This window comes from Rhipicephalus microplus, chromosome 4 (genome assembly GCF_043290135.1).
Source record: "Rhipicephalus microplus isolate Deutch F79 chromosome 4, USDA_Rmic, whole genome shotgun sequence".
NCBI lineage: Eukaryota > Metazoa > Arthropoda > Arachnida > Ixodida > Ixodidae > Rhipicephalus > Rhipicephalus microplus.
This window is the reverse complement of record NC_134703.1, coordinates 49,330,914-49,350,382: the sequence shown is the minus strand read 5'-3', so window position 1 is coordinate 49,350,382 and position 19,469 is coordinate 49,330,914. Positions and strand designations below refer to the sequence as shown.

Here is a 19,469-nt window from a genome sequence, read left to right as displayed (position 1 = left end):
ACGCTTCCTTCGTGGTTTAGATTCGTGAGCGTTGACTGGCCGTTTGCGCCACCCCGTAGGTGAAGGAAGCAATGGGAAGGGGAAAAAGCGGAGAGGCACAGGATGTGACGTCACTCAGCGGAAATGGAAAGGAGAAAGCTCCCCCACCAGCCGGAGAAGAAAAATGAGAGCGTAAGACAAAAAGAGGCGTCAAATAGAAATAGTGAGAGACATGTCAGTGTTGGGACAAGCGAGTAGGAAGAGAAGGTCGGAGAAATAGAGAATGCATCGAACTGCCATAAAAAAAATGGAGGGGGGCAAGCACAGTTCCGAAGCAGGGAATAGGATCAGACTGAGGCCCCACCGTTGGCCGTGGGGAAAGAGGAAGGTTCGAAAGAAGTGCCTCCACGGCTCGGACTCCGCACGCCCGGGGCATTGGCACACGCGCTGCCGCTCAGCGCAGACGCTCGCATCGCACCGACGACGCGCTCCAGCGCCCGTGTTGCCGACATGTGGGGGAAAAGCGCTGCTGCTGCTGCTTGTCTGCAATGACGAAGTAAAAGTGCGCTGTGTGCGGAGAGGCAAGGAGGGCGCTAATCTCTTTGACCGGTCCCTGAGGCAACGAGGCTGCGCGTTCTGCCCATCGAACACCGTTGGCTCCGCTTGTTTGATCGGTGAATTAGCGAGCCGCTCGCTACACACGACTGCGTTTTGTCTCCGTTGCTCGGAACTCGCTGACGTGGACGGACTTCAACATGGGTTAGACTGCCGTGTGAAGATAGGAACTTCTCTTGATCCCAAGAATTCTCGAACTCACTGCCGCCGATGTTCGATAAACTGTTGATTCCCCTTTCCGTGGTCGTCCTCATTCTGCTGGGCGCCGTCGCTTCTGCCAAGTTCGAATGACTCTAAACAAGGGGTTCCGTGTCAGTCAGCCCTTTCCGATTTGTGGTAAGCACCTGCACAGTTTTTTTTTTGTACACTCTGGTCTTTAGAATACACACCCGTAAGAAAGATTGCAATGATGAAAGTAAAACTAATGGGCCACTGAGCAAGCGCATACCCTGTGACATTCAATTTAAACACTCATTGTATTTTCTCTTTACCAAAATGTGTATCAATTGCTGGCATGACTAGCCTTCCTTATGGATGAGCTATTGCACACTCATATGCCACATTTTTTAAACACACATACTAAAACAAGAATATAGCCAATAAATAACTGCGCTGGTCATGCAACGATTAGGTTTGAATAATAAGTAACTACAAGAACGGATATTAAGGTGATTGATTACAAAGCAGCTTCACGATTTTCAGCTACAACGAGAGCCACCGCTTTGGAAAACGTGTTTTAAGTAGTGAAAGCGCGTTCTGTGTAGAAAGGAAGCGATACTGTCGATTTCGTGTCGTGTGCGTCTTTTGTTACGTCCAGTCTTAGCGCTCTCATGCAGTGTACAGTGTCATGTACTAACTGGCCATTCAACAAAGTGTACAGCTATCGCGATTACACTTTTCTTTATTTTTTGCTTTTCTTAATGGGCGGCTATCTTACAGTGAGTTGAGACCTTATCGAAAACGCTGGCTTCTCTTACAAGAGCAACGACCCGTGCTTTTCGTGGGCGCTAAATATTTTAAGCTATGCAAGCATCGATATCCGCGGCCATTAGAGCTCATAATTTATAAGTACCTCATACCCGCGTTCTCCACCCTCACAGATTCAACGAAGCGCTGAATGTGCTATATAGCCTTGTATTTTCTTTACTCGTTATAGTTTCTCAACACCAGGTGATCTGAAGCGGTGAAAGAAGACCCGAGTATACTTTTCCGAGAACTTTATTGTGTCCTACAATGCTTTCTCTACATGGGCTATCTAGCTGAAATGTTTTTGGCAGAAAATGTGGCCTGCGGTTAGGAATAAAGTGAGCACAAATTGTATCATTATAGCTCGGGGTTTTTTCTTTCTCTCTTTTTTTTTCGGTGGGGGGGGGGGGGGGGGGGGTTAGAGAGCAGCTTCACTTTAAGCACTTATTCTGTGTACGGTGAAACCAGCAACTCCAGCGAGAATTCAGAAATATTTCGCTGTGACATGTAGAGTAAAACAATTTGCAAGCCAAAACTTTTATATATAAATATAGTAAAGGAAATATTTGTGGTTAACAGTGTTCGTTTAGAAAAAGAAAGAGACGATAAAGATGAAAGTGAGGGCGGTAAACGAGGCTAGCTTTCGGCTTGCTGCCGTACGCAGGATAAGAGGGAATAAAAAGAGAACAATAAGCAGGAAGATTACGATTTCATCCATGCAACGCGTATTTATATCGCGTTTACTCATTGGGGACTGGGCTGCAGATGCGCGATTCTGCACTTGAGACATGTTGAACTTCTTCAGGTGCGACTTATGATCGGCTGTCTGGAAATGTGTCTAATTTCCAAAACGTAATCCTCAAGCAATCGACATTACATTCAAAAAATTAAAATCACTGTGTGATTATTATGGACGCCGTAGTAAAGGGCTCTGGAAATTTTCACAGTTTAGTAGTCTTTAACGTTAACTGGCATCGTAAATTACACGGACGCCCACCACGTTTCGCCTCCCCCGAAATGCGACCGTGGTGGCAGTTATAAAGCCCGCGACTTGCGGGTCAGCATCCGAGCACCATGACCACTGGTCCACCGCGGTGGTCCCTCAAGGTCTCACTGAACAAGAAGAGCTCACTTAAGACAAAAGTGGACAGCATTTTCTGAGCGATAAGTTGATTATACTGTAGTACATGGGCCGCGCTTCAATGAAGTCTGTACTCCTTCGAGAACAATACCGCGAAATGACATGAACATGGAATTCATTAAGGCTTTCGCCGAGTGACCTGTGCATGTCTAAAAGCGGACGGCCGGCAATCGATCTTGTTGGGCATCATTAGGAAGCCGACCGGGCACCCGTGCATAACGAGGTTACGTGGAAATCAATAAACGGTTTGAGAGATAGAGCAGGAAAAGTACCGTGTTATTCGTTTTGAAACACGATAATCGATAAATTATTTGTTGTTTCGCTTTTTTTTTTGCACACGCAATCTGATTCAAGTCGTGGCAGAAAGAGTATATTCAAAACATGGCGGAAGAGTAGAAAATATTTATATAGATTTTTTTTTTCATTTTGTACAAACAAACGCGTAACAGTGCATTTATTATCGAGAAAGGACCATTGCAGTTTCTCGTTCAAGTAACAAGATTACAGCAGACGACATAGGCGTAGGCTCCCCCCTTCAGCCCCCCCCCCCCCGAGTCGCAGCACTCCCTCCCTGCTATGCCAGTGTGGGGCACTGACTTTACGCCCCTTTTTAGGCGACTAGGGGGGAGAGTCACCCCCCTCCCCGTACGCACACGTATGGCAGACAAAGAAGGTAACCATGAAAACGTCTACTTGACAACCAAACGCCTTTGGGGAGGGGACAGTAAGAGCGAAAGAGGGCAATATATACAAGGGTGTGCCAAATACGTGCATTCGATGCCTTTCTCTTTCTTTTTTTTTTAGCTAGAACAATTAGTTTTGGCAATAACCATTCCAAAGCTTGTTTTTCATGTTGCTGTTACTTTGTGATGCTGAGCAGGTCCCACCAAAAGCTTAATTTTACTCAAACGAAGGTTTGATTTCTTACTTCTATAAAATTACGTTTCAAGTTTAGATGGGAATCGCAAAGCTTTGCCGTTGTTCTCTTGGGTCACGGATATAGCCTCTTGATACCTGGTATCAAAGCTCTTCGTGGTGTTTGGCGTATTGTGGTGCGCTTTTCTCCACAGTTCTTTTCTTTTTCTTTGTTTCTTTCTATCGTATTCTGTTTGCATAACTTTGATGCTAAGCCTGGTAACTTTTTTAAGAGGCAATAGCTGGAACTTGTCTCATTCTTTTTTTTTTCTCGCATAGTATGAATCTTCAGAGTAATTTACACCCCATTCTAATATAAGGAACGAAATGAACATTTCCTAGAAAGGACAGTTTCATCTATCAATTTATAAAGTCATGCACCCATGCCCAACGGTAGGTCATATGATTTAGGAGTAGAAAACCTGATAATGCCATCCCGTTCTACTTTTAAAGAAGTGTTTTCTGTTTTTTAACGCAATATTATAACATATCGGCAAAAATATACCAGATTACCGCATCTTCACGCCTTTTTTGATAGCGTTTTTACGGGGCATGATCAACAGAGCAGCGTTTATCACGCACACTCCGTATGCTGCAAACGCTGTACCCATTCTTTTTGTTCTCGAAAATTGATGACAACAGAGTGAAGTCAGCATCACCAACATGTGAGCATAACTGAATTCATTCGAATAACCAGCCTAAAAGTGTACGAGAGCATCATAGCCCGTAGTTCACGACGTTCACTTCGTGCAGTTTTGTCGTAACAGCAATATGAAACAATGACCACCATCACAATACACAAGTAATCTCGAAAGATGGCCACTCTCAACAAAGTAACAGAATATTCGCAAGCTACTTCGAAAGTTAGGTTCGGATATGTAATTTTACGCAGCAATAGAGAGAAAGGTAGAAAGATACCAAGAGAAGTGGCAGGGAGATTAAGCTTTAGTACTGCACCTAAAAGGTGGAGGGTGGAAGAATAGAACGAAGACTGTTCATCCAGCAAAATACAATTCTACGTAAAGCATGTGGGTGCCAACACCTTGCGCTGTTAAACGAATTTTTTTTTCTTACGTCGTACATCCCAATGCGAACATATAAGGTCAGGAACCATCGAATGCAATAAACCAACTAGTTCCATACGTACCATAGCACTGTTCGCTTAGTTGTTCAGTATACAAAACGGCAAGGTTACTAATCATAAAATATTATCCGCAGTTTTACGTCCGAAACTGATGCCCTAATTATGAGGCACGCTGTAGGATAATGCTCTGCAAGTTTTGACTCTCCGGTGCTCTTTAACGAGCACTAACATCGCACAGTGCATGGGCCTCTCGTGTTTCGCGTGTATCAAAATATGACCGCCACGGCCGGATTCGAACCAGTGACTTGCGGCGCTGCAGCCGAGCACCGTAACGTTACACCACGGCAGAACACAAGGCGGCCAGGTTAGCACTTCAACACGGTGACCCTATAGAATCAATTCGTAAAAAATACGTTGTGCTTAATGCGTACGAACGCCTACATCGCACCCGTCCCCTCTCTTTTTTTGTTGCTAAACATCAGACTATACGTCACAGCTCGGCACTAAGAACATGCATGCATTCTCTAATGAGTTCGGAGCTTTGCTTCTTTCACACTAGTGTTGAGGGCGAGAAAATAAACTTAACGGGGGTGAGCAGCAGGCTGCGCCGTTAGGCAATGCCGCATAAACGTGCAGTCTGCTTGGGGGATAACGGGATAGCAGCAAAGCAGAAGCGTTGGCTGGCCCTACCATCAAGGCTCCTCTCACCCGGAGCGCGAGCGTTCATGCTTGCCTGGCTCATCGACCTCTCGGCCGGCTTAATGAGCACTTCGCACACGGGATCGCAGATCGGGAAAAGTGGTTGTGACGCGCGCCATCGCTTCCACTTGCTCGCCGCAACCGCCACCAGCCCGTGCGCCCGCTGTTCGCATTGAACCCCAGTTAAAGATGATGGGTGAACAGGGGAAAGACCACAGAGCAGACAGTTCCTGCGCAGACACACTCATTAGACGCCACTTGTATACAACTGAAAGTTTGCGTAGTCCTCATTAGCTCACGAAATTGCGGCTCGTTCCAAGAGGGTTGCAAGAAACTTTTTTTCAGAATGGGTGGAGGTAGGGCACTTAAAGTGGCCGTTTTTCGCTTTGTATGCCACGACGAATAAAAATTTTGAGGAGAGGGGGTAGTTCGGGGCCCAGACCTGGTGTGCGACCCCCTGGCTACGCACCTGACTTGTTTGGCTCGTTGGCCATGAGTTTGAAGTTGGGCCAAAACGGCACAAAACCAGAAGGAACACACAGGACAGCACTCGTCCTCTGCGATCACTCCTGTCTTGTGCATTCATTCCTTTGTACTGTGTTCACGCCTGTCCTTTGGGTTCATGATGGTGCTGTGCGTTCCGTCGCTTGTGCTGCATCTCGTGTTGTGCTGTTTTTTGTCATCGACGGCGTTAAGGCATTGCTCAACACTCAAATATGCACGACTTGAGACAGTGCGGGTACACAACCATAAAAATTTTTCAACTGTACAGATAACGAAACACGTGGAAAAGTTATTTAAGTTGTGGAGATATCAAAACGTCTGGTATAGTGACGTTTAGAAGCGCATCCTTCACATACACCATAATAATAATAATTATAGTTGGGATATTCCGTCCAAAAACCACGTATACATATGAAGGATGCCGCAGTAGAGGACTTCGGGAGTTTTAACTACTTGGCGGTATTAAACGTCCACCTAAATCTAAGTACACGCACCTCTAGCATTTTCGTCTGCAAAAATGTGACAGCCACGGATGGGATTTACTTCCACGACTTTCCAGTTATCAGTCTCGGTGCTATAAACACTATACCACCGAGGTGAGTTTGCGTGCATGATAGGGGGCGCGGGTTAATCAGGTTACGATAAAAGAATTACTTATTATACACAGCCCTAACGTTGTTGATTAGCAAGAGCTCGTCTTCAAGTGGAAGTCAGCAGAACGTCGGTAGCCATTTATGTACGACCGCGCTATGACAGCAGTCACAGTAAATGTTTCTTCATTCTTCACTGAAACAGCATGAACTTCACTCTTACCGAATTTGTTCCCTTGCGGGAGGTATCCCCTGGAGAAGTTGAACAATTTGTTCTAGCAGTACATTAATCCCTATGGGTTATAATTAGAAGGAAATCAAAGGAACGATCAACGTGTGTTTGTGATAAACGACTTCAAATTTGTTCCTAAATAGAGCTGTCATGAACCTTAGAAAGTATCTCAATAGATTTCTCGAAGACATGCGAAATCCTCGCAAGGCAAACTGCTAGAAGGTGCAAGGAGAAAGATGCTCTTACAGACACTAAAACAACTGCTCTAATATCAATAGTTAAACAGTTATAGTATAACGAGTTCTCCTTACTTATTTCTTTTATGTCGCTTTAGCTGCGACAAATATTTCCATCTCGATACAAAGTTAGTGCGAAGAGGAAAGGAGCTTGACTGTGATCGCATTTTCAATGACAAGTCTGTATGCCTAAAACACACACACGCGCCCTCTTATGGCTCATTATGTATTAATTGCAGTGCTTGTTCGTATATTTACTTTATTCCTCGGCCGTTCGATGTGCGCTGAAATCATGCCAGAACTCCTTTCTACAAACTCGCCCAGTAATCACCGCCCTTACTGTATATGCCTGTTTAACAACACAACTCTTATCGTTTGTGGACCACATTCACCTGCACGATTTTGCTACTTTAGTACTATAAACAATCGGGGAATTAGTGCAAAATATGGGCATTGAGAACCGACGCTTGTTCCCTCGCGACCGTCATCAGTAATGCAATTTGATTCTCTGGTACATGCTTGCACACCTTGACATTTTCTCGGCCGGTGTACATCAATACAACAAAAGCAACTGTCTCAGACCTGAAAATTTTGACCAACGTTTACTGAATCGTCCTCGAGCCAGTATCCCTACTTGGGACGTCAATTGAATATATACCCGACTACGCTGTGTCAGCGAAAGCCATAGCCCCTCGACTATTCGTGGCATTTGTATATACAGAGCCAGGGCACGTGCTCTCTGCAGCACCGCAGCACTGCTCATTAAGGCTGCGACACGTGCACAGTGACTGTGTGCAGTAACTTTAGAGCTCACAAAACGCACACACTCACATCAACTTTAGAGCAACGCAAAAGTACTCATCTTACCGCTTGTGCATGCGTGGATGATTTCAGCTGTAATCTCTCTCTCTCTCTCTCTCTCTCTCTCTCTCTCTCTCTCTCTCTCTGTGTGTGTGTGTGTGTGTGTGTGTGTGTGTGTGTGTGTGTGTGTGTGTGTGTGTGTGTGTGTGTGTGTGTGTGTGTGTGTGTGTGTGCGTGTGTGCGTGTGTGCGTGTGTGCGTGTGTGCGTGTGTGTGTGTGTGTGTGTGTGTGTGTGTGCGTGTGTGTGTATGTGTGTGTGTGTGTGTGTGTGTGTGTGTGTGTGTGTGTGTGTGTGTGTGTGTGTGTGTGTGTGCACGGTTTCGCGTGTGCGTGCATGTGTGAATGTAAGAATAGGAGCTCAGGCAGAGGCTCGGAAGTGTTGTATTCAATGTTCTTACAGCTGTCCAAATAAAATATGGTTTTGGCATTACAATCAAAATTGGCTCCAACCGTTAATCGCAGTCAATATCATACAGGTACTCGAACAATAAGTATACAGACAGTTCTGATGAGAAATTAAGGTGTACAGCGTTGAATTTCCGAAATCTTTGTTTTCAGCCACAAAATTCAGCTCTGCACTTCACAAACTAACTGAGAAAAAGATAAAATGAATAGTGGGGTGGGCGGAGACCAGAAAAGCCGTATAAAAAGCTAATATCAAGGCATAACATGCACAGGGACGCTCACGTCTTCTCTACTCGCATGACGACCAATTAATTTTTTTTCGTGCCCTGAAACCACGCGTTCAAATACGAAAACCCGCATCCCCCTCCAGGTCGATGTGTCAGAAAGGTACAGCACGTTTGCTCCGCGAGTGTTCCAGACAGCATCGCTTGCGCGGTAGCGTCGTATAATACCGCGACGGGCTTCTCTTATGCACAATTGACGACCCGCTGGGGATAGTACGTGTGCATCCCGATTCTCCCTTTCACAATAAGACGTGGGCGTGCGCAACCGGCTATTTTTCATGCCGTGACAGCTGACTTTCTGAATGCTGGAATACCGACGTTCGGAAGCGAGTAGAGGGATGAAATGAATGTACAAGAAGCAAAGGAGAAGAATCGATTGAGAGATGAGACCGGCTTTGTTAGCGCGGGAAATGAATAGGCACTGCCGGCAGGGACACGGAGGGCCGGTTCATGACTGCTCCCGAGCGTCGATTTACAGCTCCCCTGGGCGCACTCGATGCTACAACGCGCTGTTGGCACGCTCTCCGCTTGCAGGGACGCTCTATCCCGGCTGACCGATGGCGCGTGTCCAGGACCTACGGGCCCGCGGGCGCCTGTCTGGGGTTCATCGCACCTTTAGTGACGGAAACGAAGTGACCACCCACTTTGGGAGACGGCAGACTGACCCGCCCACAATACGTGTTCATTTTCAGAGTCGATTATCGAACTCCTGTACCACGCTAGACAGGGTTAGGAAATTATCGCTCACACTGTCTGTGAAGATTACGTTTTCTTTTTCCTTTTTTTTTTCAACGAGGATGTGTTTAATTTGGGATTTATGTATTGAACTCGGGTGCTTTCTTCCCAGCATTTGTTTGAAAGTGACCATTCAATCACTTTCTATTTTTTTTCACAAACGTGCAACTGGTTAGTGGTAACCCGCTCGCGAGAGTTACCGCAAATACGAACCCTGCGCTGGAATTCCCTGCTCAAGGATATGGAACCATCCGTAGAATGACGTTTGAAATGATCAGGGTATCTTATCGAGGAATTAAGCATGAAAGATGGAGCTCTACATTCTGGCAAACAGGTGTAACTCAGTCTTTTGCTGGTTTGTTTGTTCGTTTGTTTCTCTCGTCTCTTCAATAATATGTGGAGTTTAACACCTCATAACCACCATACGATTAGTAGAGGCGCCGTAGTGGAGGGCTCTGGAAATTTCGAATACCTGGGGTTCCTGAAAGTGCACTCAAATCTGAGCACACGCGGGCCTGCAGCCTTTTCGCCTCCATCGAAAATGCAGCCACCACAGCCAGGATTCGATCCCGCAACCTGCGGGTCAGGGATTTAGGAGCCGAGTATCTTAGCCACTAGACCACCGCGGCAGGGTCTCGTTTCTTCAAGGCCATCGTCTAAACGCACAACCGCAAATGCAGAACGGCACTTTCTTTCTTTTGATGCTTCCGTGCTTTGCACGTCACCTCCAATTGGTTCACGTCACCTACCATCGCTTTCCCTCGCCCCGCTTCAACTTTTGCTTACTATCTTTACTATTATAACTTCCAAGCTCACCCATCATGTTACCCAGAGTAAAGTAACGCGCCGGTTTTTCTAAACATGTAAGCATCCTCACCTATCCTCTCTCCCTCTTCTTGTTTTACTTTCATCCTATTACTTTACCCGTGCTCTGCGCACACTTTTACCCATGGAAATATTATTCGATTCGGCAACCACAGCCCACGCCCTATGCCACACAGTGAGTTTCCAGGGTGCAGCTGCATCTGCTTGCGGCTATATCTATACTGCCGTTAGGGATTTAGGCGCGCTACTTAAATTAACCCAGAAGCAATTACGTACAATTTAGTTACTCTCTCTTTCTGCCTCCATATACAATGTAAGTCTTGTCTTGGTTGATTCTTTACATTCCTTTGCAAAGCTACGCGCACTTCTGCAAAGGGAGGGAATTGCGAATTTGTGTGGAAGATGTTTGTGACTTTCAGTAATAATGAGCCTATCTAAGGCATCGGTCTATCGTATAACAAAAAAACAAAAAACAACTATAAGCTATATCCTGCTACAATGTTGTGAAACCTGTATTCGCATGACTATGTATATTCATGGTGACGCACGACCTGAAAGGGCTTTTGAGATGGATGAAAAAAAAAACAACTACAGAGAAACAGAGACACCAAAGCTTTAGAAAGGTAAGGCAGTTTAACTAGAAAAGCTGGTTTGCAATCATTCAACCATTGCGGTAAAAGGAAGATATACATGCATGGAGAAAAGAGAAAGAGTTCACACAATTTGTGGTCGCGTCCAGGCACTGCGTTGAACACTGTGCATGCACAAGATTCCAGCCATTTGTACCCTGCAATTATATGCAGTACTTTTATTTCTGCAAAGCCACAAGACGAAGGAGGTTACCATACAAACGCCTATTAAAACGTCATTATGTCCTTGCGTATACAGAGTGGCTACAGTAGCGTCTTCTCCGACTTCCGTATGTTTCTTAAGTTGTCAATATAAAACCACAAATCGTTGAAAAAACAGGTCACTGACCAATGTCAAACAAAACAATGACGTTTCGGGACCCGTACGGGTCCCTTGTTCACAACTTTAGAAAGGTAAGCTTTAGTGCTTTAGAATGCAAGTTTGTGAACAAGCTTTAGGTAAGCTTTAGAATGCAAGTTTGTGAACAAGGGACCCGTACGGGTCCCGAAACGTCATTGTTTTGTTTGACATTGGTCAGTGACGTGTTTTTTCAACAATGCCTTTACCTGACCAGACGGCATTCCGTCGAACTCTCGACTACGTAAAACCACAAATCGAACTCACTACTCTTTTCTCGTCGTATACAGTTTCGCTTCGGTAAAGCAATGTCGTTCACGATAGAGGCTTTGTAACTCATGGCGTTTTTTTGTTTGTTTACAAGAATGGGCCTGGGCTGAAATGGTCTAATGCGTATTCACATAGGTAACACTGAATTCCAGGACAGCAAAGTTGAATACGACGAGTGAACCTGCGAGCGAGAAAATGCGGCTCGTGGAAGCGTGTTGGAGTCCTTAGTTACACGTTGTACTTAGGCATGGAAACTAAATCAAACCTTGCTTTGATTGAAGTTCAGTTTAGTTCCAACACCAGACAAATAGAAACCGAAAGTATGGGAGAGAAAAGAAACTTGGTGCTTTTTGTCATTGCGACTACGTCTCGTCTCGTCGGAGAAAAGGGGACGCCGAGTCTGAAGGGTGTTTACGAAGGATGGCCTAATAAATAAATAGATAAATAAATAGATAAATAAATAAATAAAGCTCATGCATGTGGGGAAGCAAATCAAAATAAAAAGAAAACAACGGAAGTTAGGAGAGAAAGAAGCTTGGAGGAATGAGTCGAATAAAAGTAGCCCAAGCGACGAGAACAAATGGAACGGTGCATTTCGCATGTCGCTGTGAACTCGGACCTAGGGCGAAGAAATACGGAACAGTGAGATAGAAAGGAAAGAAGAGAGAGCATGGACGAATTAGAAAGCAAATATATAAGGAAGATGACGTAGAACGAAGAAGAAAATGGGAGGAACTTAGCACAACACAGAAGCGAAGAAAAAGAAGGGCGGTGCTTCGCTCGGTCTTATCTTTACCGCTGCCGACGACTATATTTCATCGCTAGCCTAGCAAGGATATTCCGCGGGCTCTCGCACCCATACAGGAGCATTCGCGCTTTGAAAAAGACGCTTCTTTCGATTCATTCCGTGCCTTATATATGAGACACGCATTTCTGCTCTCTTCTTTTTTTTTGTGCTCTCTTCCACTCTCTTTTCGCTTCCCTCGCATTTGTGTTCTTCTCACTTCCCTTACACTACCCTTTTTTTACATGTAGTCGCCATGCATCGTCGCATATTTCCTATTTCCTTCGCATTCGTAGGTTCTCGCAGTCGCAAGAATACCACGCATTCATGAAGGCCCTGCGGTCTGTCATTTATAGCAGCCTGACGGTGTGTTTCCTGCGCCAAGATCGTGTCGACCTCCTTGTGTGCAAACAACTATGCATTTTCTCGCAGTGCTCGCATTTTTGTCTCCGTCTCGAAATTCTACACCACCATTTTCTCCCTATTTTTGTTCTCTTCTTTTATGAGGGTCCCTTTCGGATTCCGCGACATCGAGGCAGCTCAGGAAACAGCGCTGCATGAAGGCCTTCGGAACAATGGCTCATCGTTTTCCGCAGTACGAGACCAGTAACACTTTCGATGGATATGTGGGGTTTACCATCCTAAATCCAACATATGATTATAAGAGACGCCGTAATGTAAGGCTCCGGTAATTTCGACCACCTGGGGTTTTTTAACGTGCACCCAAATCCGAACACACGGGCCTACAGCGCTTTCGCTTTTATCAAAAATGCAGCCGCCACAGCCGGGATTCAATCCCGCGACCTGTATGTCAGCAGCCGAGTACCTTAACGACTAGACCACCGCGGTAGGGCACCAGTAGCGCTTTGGCTATAATTCACCGTGTTGCCCCACCGTGGTGTTCTATTGACTAAGGTACTCGGCTGCTGACCCGCAGGTCGCGTGATCGAATGCCGGCTGCGGCAGCTGCATTTCTGATGGAGGCGAAAATGCTGTAGGCCCGTGTGCCCAGATTTGTGGGCACGTTAAAGAACTCCAGGCGGTCGAAATTTCCGGAGCTCTCCACTATGGCGTGTCTCATAATTATATGGCGGTGTTGGGACAGTAAACCCCACATATCAATCATAATTCACCATGCACCAACGTTTCCCTAAAAACCTCGACCAAGAGTCTTTTTTGTCCTATACTTCACCCGAGTCTCTCACTTCATTTCTTTTATGTTGACTGAACATCTGTAATGATCAAAGGGCATATCTCTGATGGTTCGCAACATGCAATCGTGACCAATCAAAATGTAAAAATGCTAGGCCTATGTATATATAGCACGTTCTTTAGCGATGTTTTCGTCAGTGTGCTTAAAATAGACATGATTTGCACCTGGACCCTCCACCTGAGCGCAAGCAATTTTTCGCAAGCGCATAGGATATGCAAGAGTGTACTTTCGAGTTATCGCTTGAGGAAACTTTTGCATTTTATTGCTCATTGTGAACAAAGTCCCCACGTGTGCCGAAACGTGCTTTCATTTTATTAACGTTCTTTTTTTCTATTTGGTCAATGTCTTACTTCTACGTTTGACTACGAGCATTCACGACAAGGAGAGTTTTCTATGAACCCTTGATTTCATTTCTGTTCTACGTTTTTTTTTTTCTTTCGTGACTATAGATGACTATAGATTTTCATGGCTATAGAAAAAAAAAGTATGCAGGATGTGCCTTCTTTCGTTCCACTCTGCGTCTGATTTACTAAATGTAGGATGCATACTAACTGGTCCATCACAAGTTTTACATGCTACCTTACAATGGGATGGGGAAAGAGGCAAGCAGAAAGAAGAGGGTTCAAGGAATGCTGGGCAAAATACCATAAAGTGTTGAGGAACGTTGGGGATAATCAGCGTCACTGTGAAGCCACAGCTATTTTATATGACTATGCGATGTACTATGCCTTACTGAAATGGCAAGAAGCGCTTCGCACTCGTGTGCAAAGTTACATCATGCAATTGAGAACACAGTGTCTTCCTAAAACAGCGTTCTTATCCATAGTTCTCTTACCACTTCGTACTTCTCGCCTGATCCCGTCGCAACGCGATTCCTAAAGGTTTAATTTACGAAGGCGTGCTCCTTTCTTATCGGAATGACCTATAGTCTTTGATAAGAAGGGTTCGAAGCAAAGGAACTATTGCGTTTCTTTTACACGAGCGTTGTAGTTTTGCAGAGCTAAGAACAGCGTTATTTGCAACGCTTGCAATATTGTACACAACCTTCTGAAATAAAACAAACTCTCGGACCATGTTCCCAACCAATATCTACCCGAGTGTATTTAAAGCTTGTGTTTTGTTGTTATACTTCTTGTTGTGTTTTTCTGCAGCAATATGGTTTCTTTTTTAGTTTTTCTATTGCGTAGGCATTCTTTTCAGTGTAAAGCATACAAACCACATATTTACTTCAGTTAAAAAACTATCTTCGCTCTCTTCCTATATGGTCGGACGGGAAGATTTATTTAATACCAGGTATTTTTACGCTTTGTGAAAATTCGCGATATAATGCGCTGGCAAGCAGCGAGTGTCGCTTTTATTACACTCCCGAGGGCCACTGGAGAAAGCGCTCCGTGGTGTGCCTCCAACAAATGCTTAGCTCAGGCTGTTGGTTCGCAGGAACAAAAACTCAGACGCAGCAGTGCGTGCCGGCTAAGACGCCTCCGTGCAACGTCAGGAATTTTTCGGCCTGTGTTGCACATGTGTGTATTTTTCGAGGTCTACTTTGCTTTGGCCCGTGGCGAGTGTTGTGCCTGAGAACGCCTAGGATCTCTTGCGTCGTAGCGGGAGGCTGGGCACAACTTTTGATAGAGGTAGGCTATTGAGTTTCTATATATTGTAGGTTTAAATGTATATTCTTTACTGTCCCCTTCTTTTTATTTACTATTTTGCACCTGAGGCACCAAACAGAAAATAAAAGTATTAAAGTTCAAAATTATTTGACAAGTTCGCTGTCTTTTTATCTCTTTGTCTATTTAAGATATTGCTGCGTAGATTCTAACTGTGCTAAGTAACTTTTGCCGAATAAATGTTACGTTGAACGTGTTAAGCATTAAAACATATAAGTAAGCTGTTTCAGAGTTACAATGCACAAAGACGAAGTTACATTCGTGTCTTCCCATACTTACAAACTATATAATAATGTCGTTACATACATGCACTATATAGACTCAAAACTGACGCATAGGATACAATTTGTAACAAAAAATTGTTTTTTAGCCAAGTCAGTGTCTACTAAAGCACATCGTTTAAAATAAATGACCACATAGGACAATGTAGATCTTTGCGGTTATAATTTTTATATACTTCCCTTTTTCTCATTAGCCTTCTCTCAATGTCAAATGCTGCAGTGCTTAATATATCATTACGACATGCTGCTTTATTTGGCATGTTCAAGCGTTCATTATTATCCGAAACCATTCAGAAGCACTCAAGGGAATAAAAGTGAGACATGCAAGGGTCGACACATTCTTTCCTTCATTTCACAGTCTACAATGTCTTACTCTAACAGCCCGGGTCGATTGAAGCCGGGTTCTGCGAAACAGGACCGATAAACTTACAAAGCGACAAAATAGAGCACAGGTGGAGCCTCGAAGTCTGAATCATGGCTGCGCCCGTGTACTGATTCCGGCGCAAACGCTGTGCATTATCAATGAGCTTTCTTCTTTACGGCATCGTTAGGGAGGGATGAGCGTCTTCGCCGACGCGTCAAGCGCCGAGGTGCCACCGCCTTCTTTTAGCAATACGCCTCCCTCCTTCCAGCATGTTGTGTTCTTTTTAGTGCGGGGCATTCCCCCTTGATAGCGTGAGTCAGTGTATTCTTTTTTCTCGCTAAAGTTATCCCAAGAGCGAAGAAAGAAAAAAAATGCACGCGGTCGCGTTATTTTTCACGCACTCCATTTTTGTCTCTTGCTGTTAACACCGCCGAGCCTCGTTGAAACCAAGCTGTTACAGCACGCGAGGTCCGATCCAGCGGGCGTCCTCGGGCACGAAGAACAGCACGTCCGACGTGTAACCTTAGACGTGCTTCGTTAGCCACGGTCTTGGAAGCTCGCGCCTCGGCAGCGGCCCGAACCCCTTGGTCGTACGTACGTATGTATGTATACTACGTGCTCCAGCAAATGCGCGCCCCGGGACACGGGCATCAGCGAGCATTCTCTAAGCCATTGATAAAACATGCGGCACCGGACAAACGCGGAGGGTCGAGCAAAAGCACAGATCGCCGAAGAAGCGAAAAGCGGAGAGCTATCAGCTCTGCTTTCTTAAGCTCCCCGTTCCTGAGTCTGTCCCCTTGTACTCCATTACTGCCCACTGTGGCTGGCCAGCAAAACTGACACGCTGTTAGAGAGACATGTCCTTAGATAGAGAGAGAGAGATAGTGAAAGAGAGAATGAGAGAGAAAGTTGCGTAAGGTTCAGTTCTTTGTAAAGGACATGGAAAGAAAAGGGCGGAGTGAAAGACGCTGGATATACGGACGACGTTAAAGAAATGCCTTTTAATTCTATAAGCAAACCCTTAGTGACGCGGAAATAGAAAAAGAAATGTGCTGAATGGCAAAAATAACGATGATGATGATTTGTGGGGTTTAACGTCCCAAAACCACTATATGATTATGAGAGACGCCGTAGTGGAGGGCTCCGGAAATTTAGACCACCTGGGGTTCTTAAACGTGCACCCAAATCTGAGCACACGGGCCTACATTATTTCCGCCTCCATCGGAAGTGCAGCCGCCGCAGCCGGGATTCGAACCCGCGCCCTGCGGTTCAGCAGCCGAGTACCTTAGCCACTAGACCACCGCGGCGGGGCAATGGCAAAAATAAGACAAATGTGAAGGAGTGATACGAAGGTGGCGAAGCGTACGATGGTGTGCGAAGAAAGTATATATGCAGACGTTGCCAATGGTTGAAAGAAAAGAGGTAGGAAAGAGGAGAGGAGTTCTGGTTAGTTCAGGCACGCAAAAAGCAAACAACATGAAGCTCTTCGCCCTGACAAACGAAAAAAAAAAAGATTACTGAAAGCGGGCGGGGTTTCTTAGTTCGCTCACTGCGCTAGGCCATTTGCCACGAGATAATGCCGTCGACCAGACACGACTGACGTGCCTAAAGAAGATAGAGGGATCCGGCCGGGTCACTCGCTTCAATTTTCGCGTCTCGGTGCTTCGTTGCATCGTGTTTTCTACCACGGCCACCACTGCTACCTATTTTTTTTTTTTTTGCTCGTCTCGTGAACTGATGGCTGCGGTGATGAATATTTTCTTTTGCTCCTACGCAGTTGCGCAAGAAGAATTTAGTTTTTAGCTTACGAGTGTGCGTGGGTAGGCGTTTTAGCCGTGCGCACACAAGCATAAACTTAGTTCGGCAGCAGTGCACAAGAAAGGCGTACCTCTGACGCTCAATCTACTGCTTTTGCAGATTTCCCTGCCAAGTCGGCCTACCGAGCCTCGTGGAAATACTGCCGTTTCTTCAACGAACAAGCAAGACACGCTGGCCCCCGGACATCGCTTCGGCGTTTCTGCGCAGCCATTTCGGCGCATGAGCCTATCAAGTCAGCTGACACGGAGGGAGTGACGGCGAACAGTAGAAAAGACGGCGGAATCCTGCGGCTCGCTTAGTTCGGCAGCAGTGCACAAGAAAGGCGTACCTCTGACGCTCAATCTACTGCTTTTGCAGATTTCCCTGCCAAGTCGGCCTACCGAGCCTCGTGGAAATACTGCCGTTTCTTCAACGAACAAGCAAGACACGCTGGCCCCCGGACATCGCTTCGGCGTTTCTGCGCAGCCATTTCGGCGCATGAGCCTATCAAGTCAGCTGACACGGAGGGAGTGACGGCGAACAGTAGAAAAGACGGCGGAATCCTGCGGCTCGCTTAGTTCGGCAGCAGTGCACAAGAAAGGCGTACCTCTGACGCTCAATCTACTGCTTTTGCAGATTTCCCTGCCAAGTCGGCCTACCGAGCCTCGTGGAAATACTGCCGTTTCTTCAACGAACAAGCAAGACACGCTGGCCCCCGGACATCGCTTCGGCGTTTCTGCGCAGCCATTTCGGCGCATGAGCCTATCAAGTCAGCTGACACGGAGGGAGTGACGGCGAACAGTAGAAAAGACGGCGGAATCCTGCGGCTCGCTTAGTTCGGCAGCAGTGCACAAGAAAGGCGTACCTCTGACGCTCAATCTACTGCTTTTGCAGGTGAGGCTAGTCCCATTTGTTTCTCTGGCATAGGAGTGCACTGCTGCCGAACATAGCGTCTTTGCTGTTGTTGTGCATGACATTTTGGAAATGGGAAGTAAGGGCTCTGGAAAAGATACTTCAGATTCTAAAGAGTTACGTGACCTGTTCAGGGCGTTTGAGAACTTCAAACGGGATTTCCGGGTAGAAATGAAGGAACTGAAAGAGGGAGTGTCTTTTTGTTCTGATGTATGCAATGATGTTAAAGACGTCGCAGAAGATATCAGGACATTAAGGCAGGAAATGAAGGAACTGCTTAGTGAAAACAGGAAACTAAAGACAGAGAATGAGCGCCTGTCGAAGAAGTGTGATGAGCTAGAGCAGTATCAGCGTTCAAATAACCTGGAGATTAAAGGCATACCACCTGGTAGTGATGCTCTCAGTATTCTTCAAAAGATTGGGGATAGCGTGGGTGAGACCGTTGACACGTCAGATATTGACATTTGTCACTGGGTTCGCACGCCAAAACCTACAATTCAGAACATTCTTGCTCGGTTCGTCAGGCGTGGAAAGAGGAATGATTTTCTGGCTAAATGTAGAAAGAGGAGATTAGACACTTCAATGCTTGGTCTTAGACCAGGGGCTGCTATTTTTGTAAATGAGCACCTAACTCAAGCTAACAAGGCGCTGCTTTCAGCCGCCATCCAAAGGAAAAAGGAAAAACAATGGAAGTTTGTCTGGACTTCTGGTGGTAGAGTGCTTGCCCGTAAGGATGAATCTTCTGCTGTGGTTAATGTGACCTGTCAAGATGACATAGAAAAAATGTGCTGAGTTTGCTGAGTGTATCTTGCGTGTACCAATGTTGTTTTTCGTTGTTCACTATGAGTGTTTTCAGTGAAACTCATAAGTATTACAATGTTCTTGATTTAAAATCGTGTTATCCACAAAATAAAAATTTCCTTTCTGCTTTACATGTGAATGCCAGGAGTATTAGAAGTAAAATAGACGACATAAGCATTTTTCTAGACACCGCGGCAATAAACTTTGATATGCTCATGTTCACTGAAACGTGGTTAACCGATGATAATAATGTCCCAAGTTTTCCTGGATATCGATCTGAGCATCTTTGCCGCGCGGACAGAAAAGGAGGCGGAGTCGCAAT

At 45.6% G+C, this 19,469-nt stretch overlaps 1 protein-coding gene across 8 annotated transcripts in view; it reads left to right on the top strand.

The window, feature by feature from the left end:
- Window positions 1–355: 355 nt before the first annotated feature.
- The window catches only part of LOC142814263 (kin of IRRE-like protein 2), a 102,957-nt gene continuing 83,843 nt past the window's right edge, over window positions 356–19,469 (top strand). The window contains exon 1 of one of the 8 annotated variants that reach the window (XM_075892725.1): window positions 356–930. In XM_075892725.1, coding sequence (XP_075748840.1) covers window positions 882–930 — 49 coding nt within the window. In that variant the 5' untranslated portion in view covers window positions 356–881. Of the gene's footprint in view, window positions 931–17,474; window positions 18,329–19,469 lie in introns of those variants that run through there. The other 7 variants (XM_075892724.1, XM_075892723.1, XM_075892722.1 and 4 more) reach the window with 7 other exon arrangements.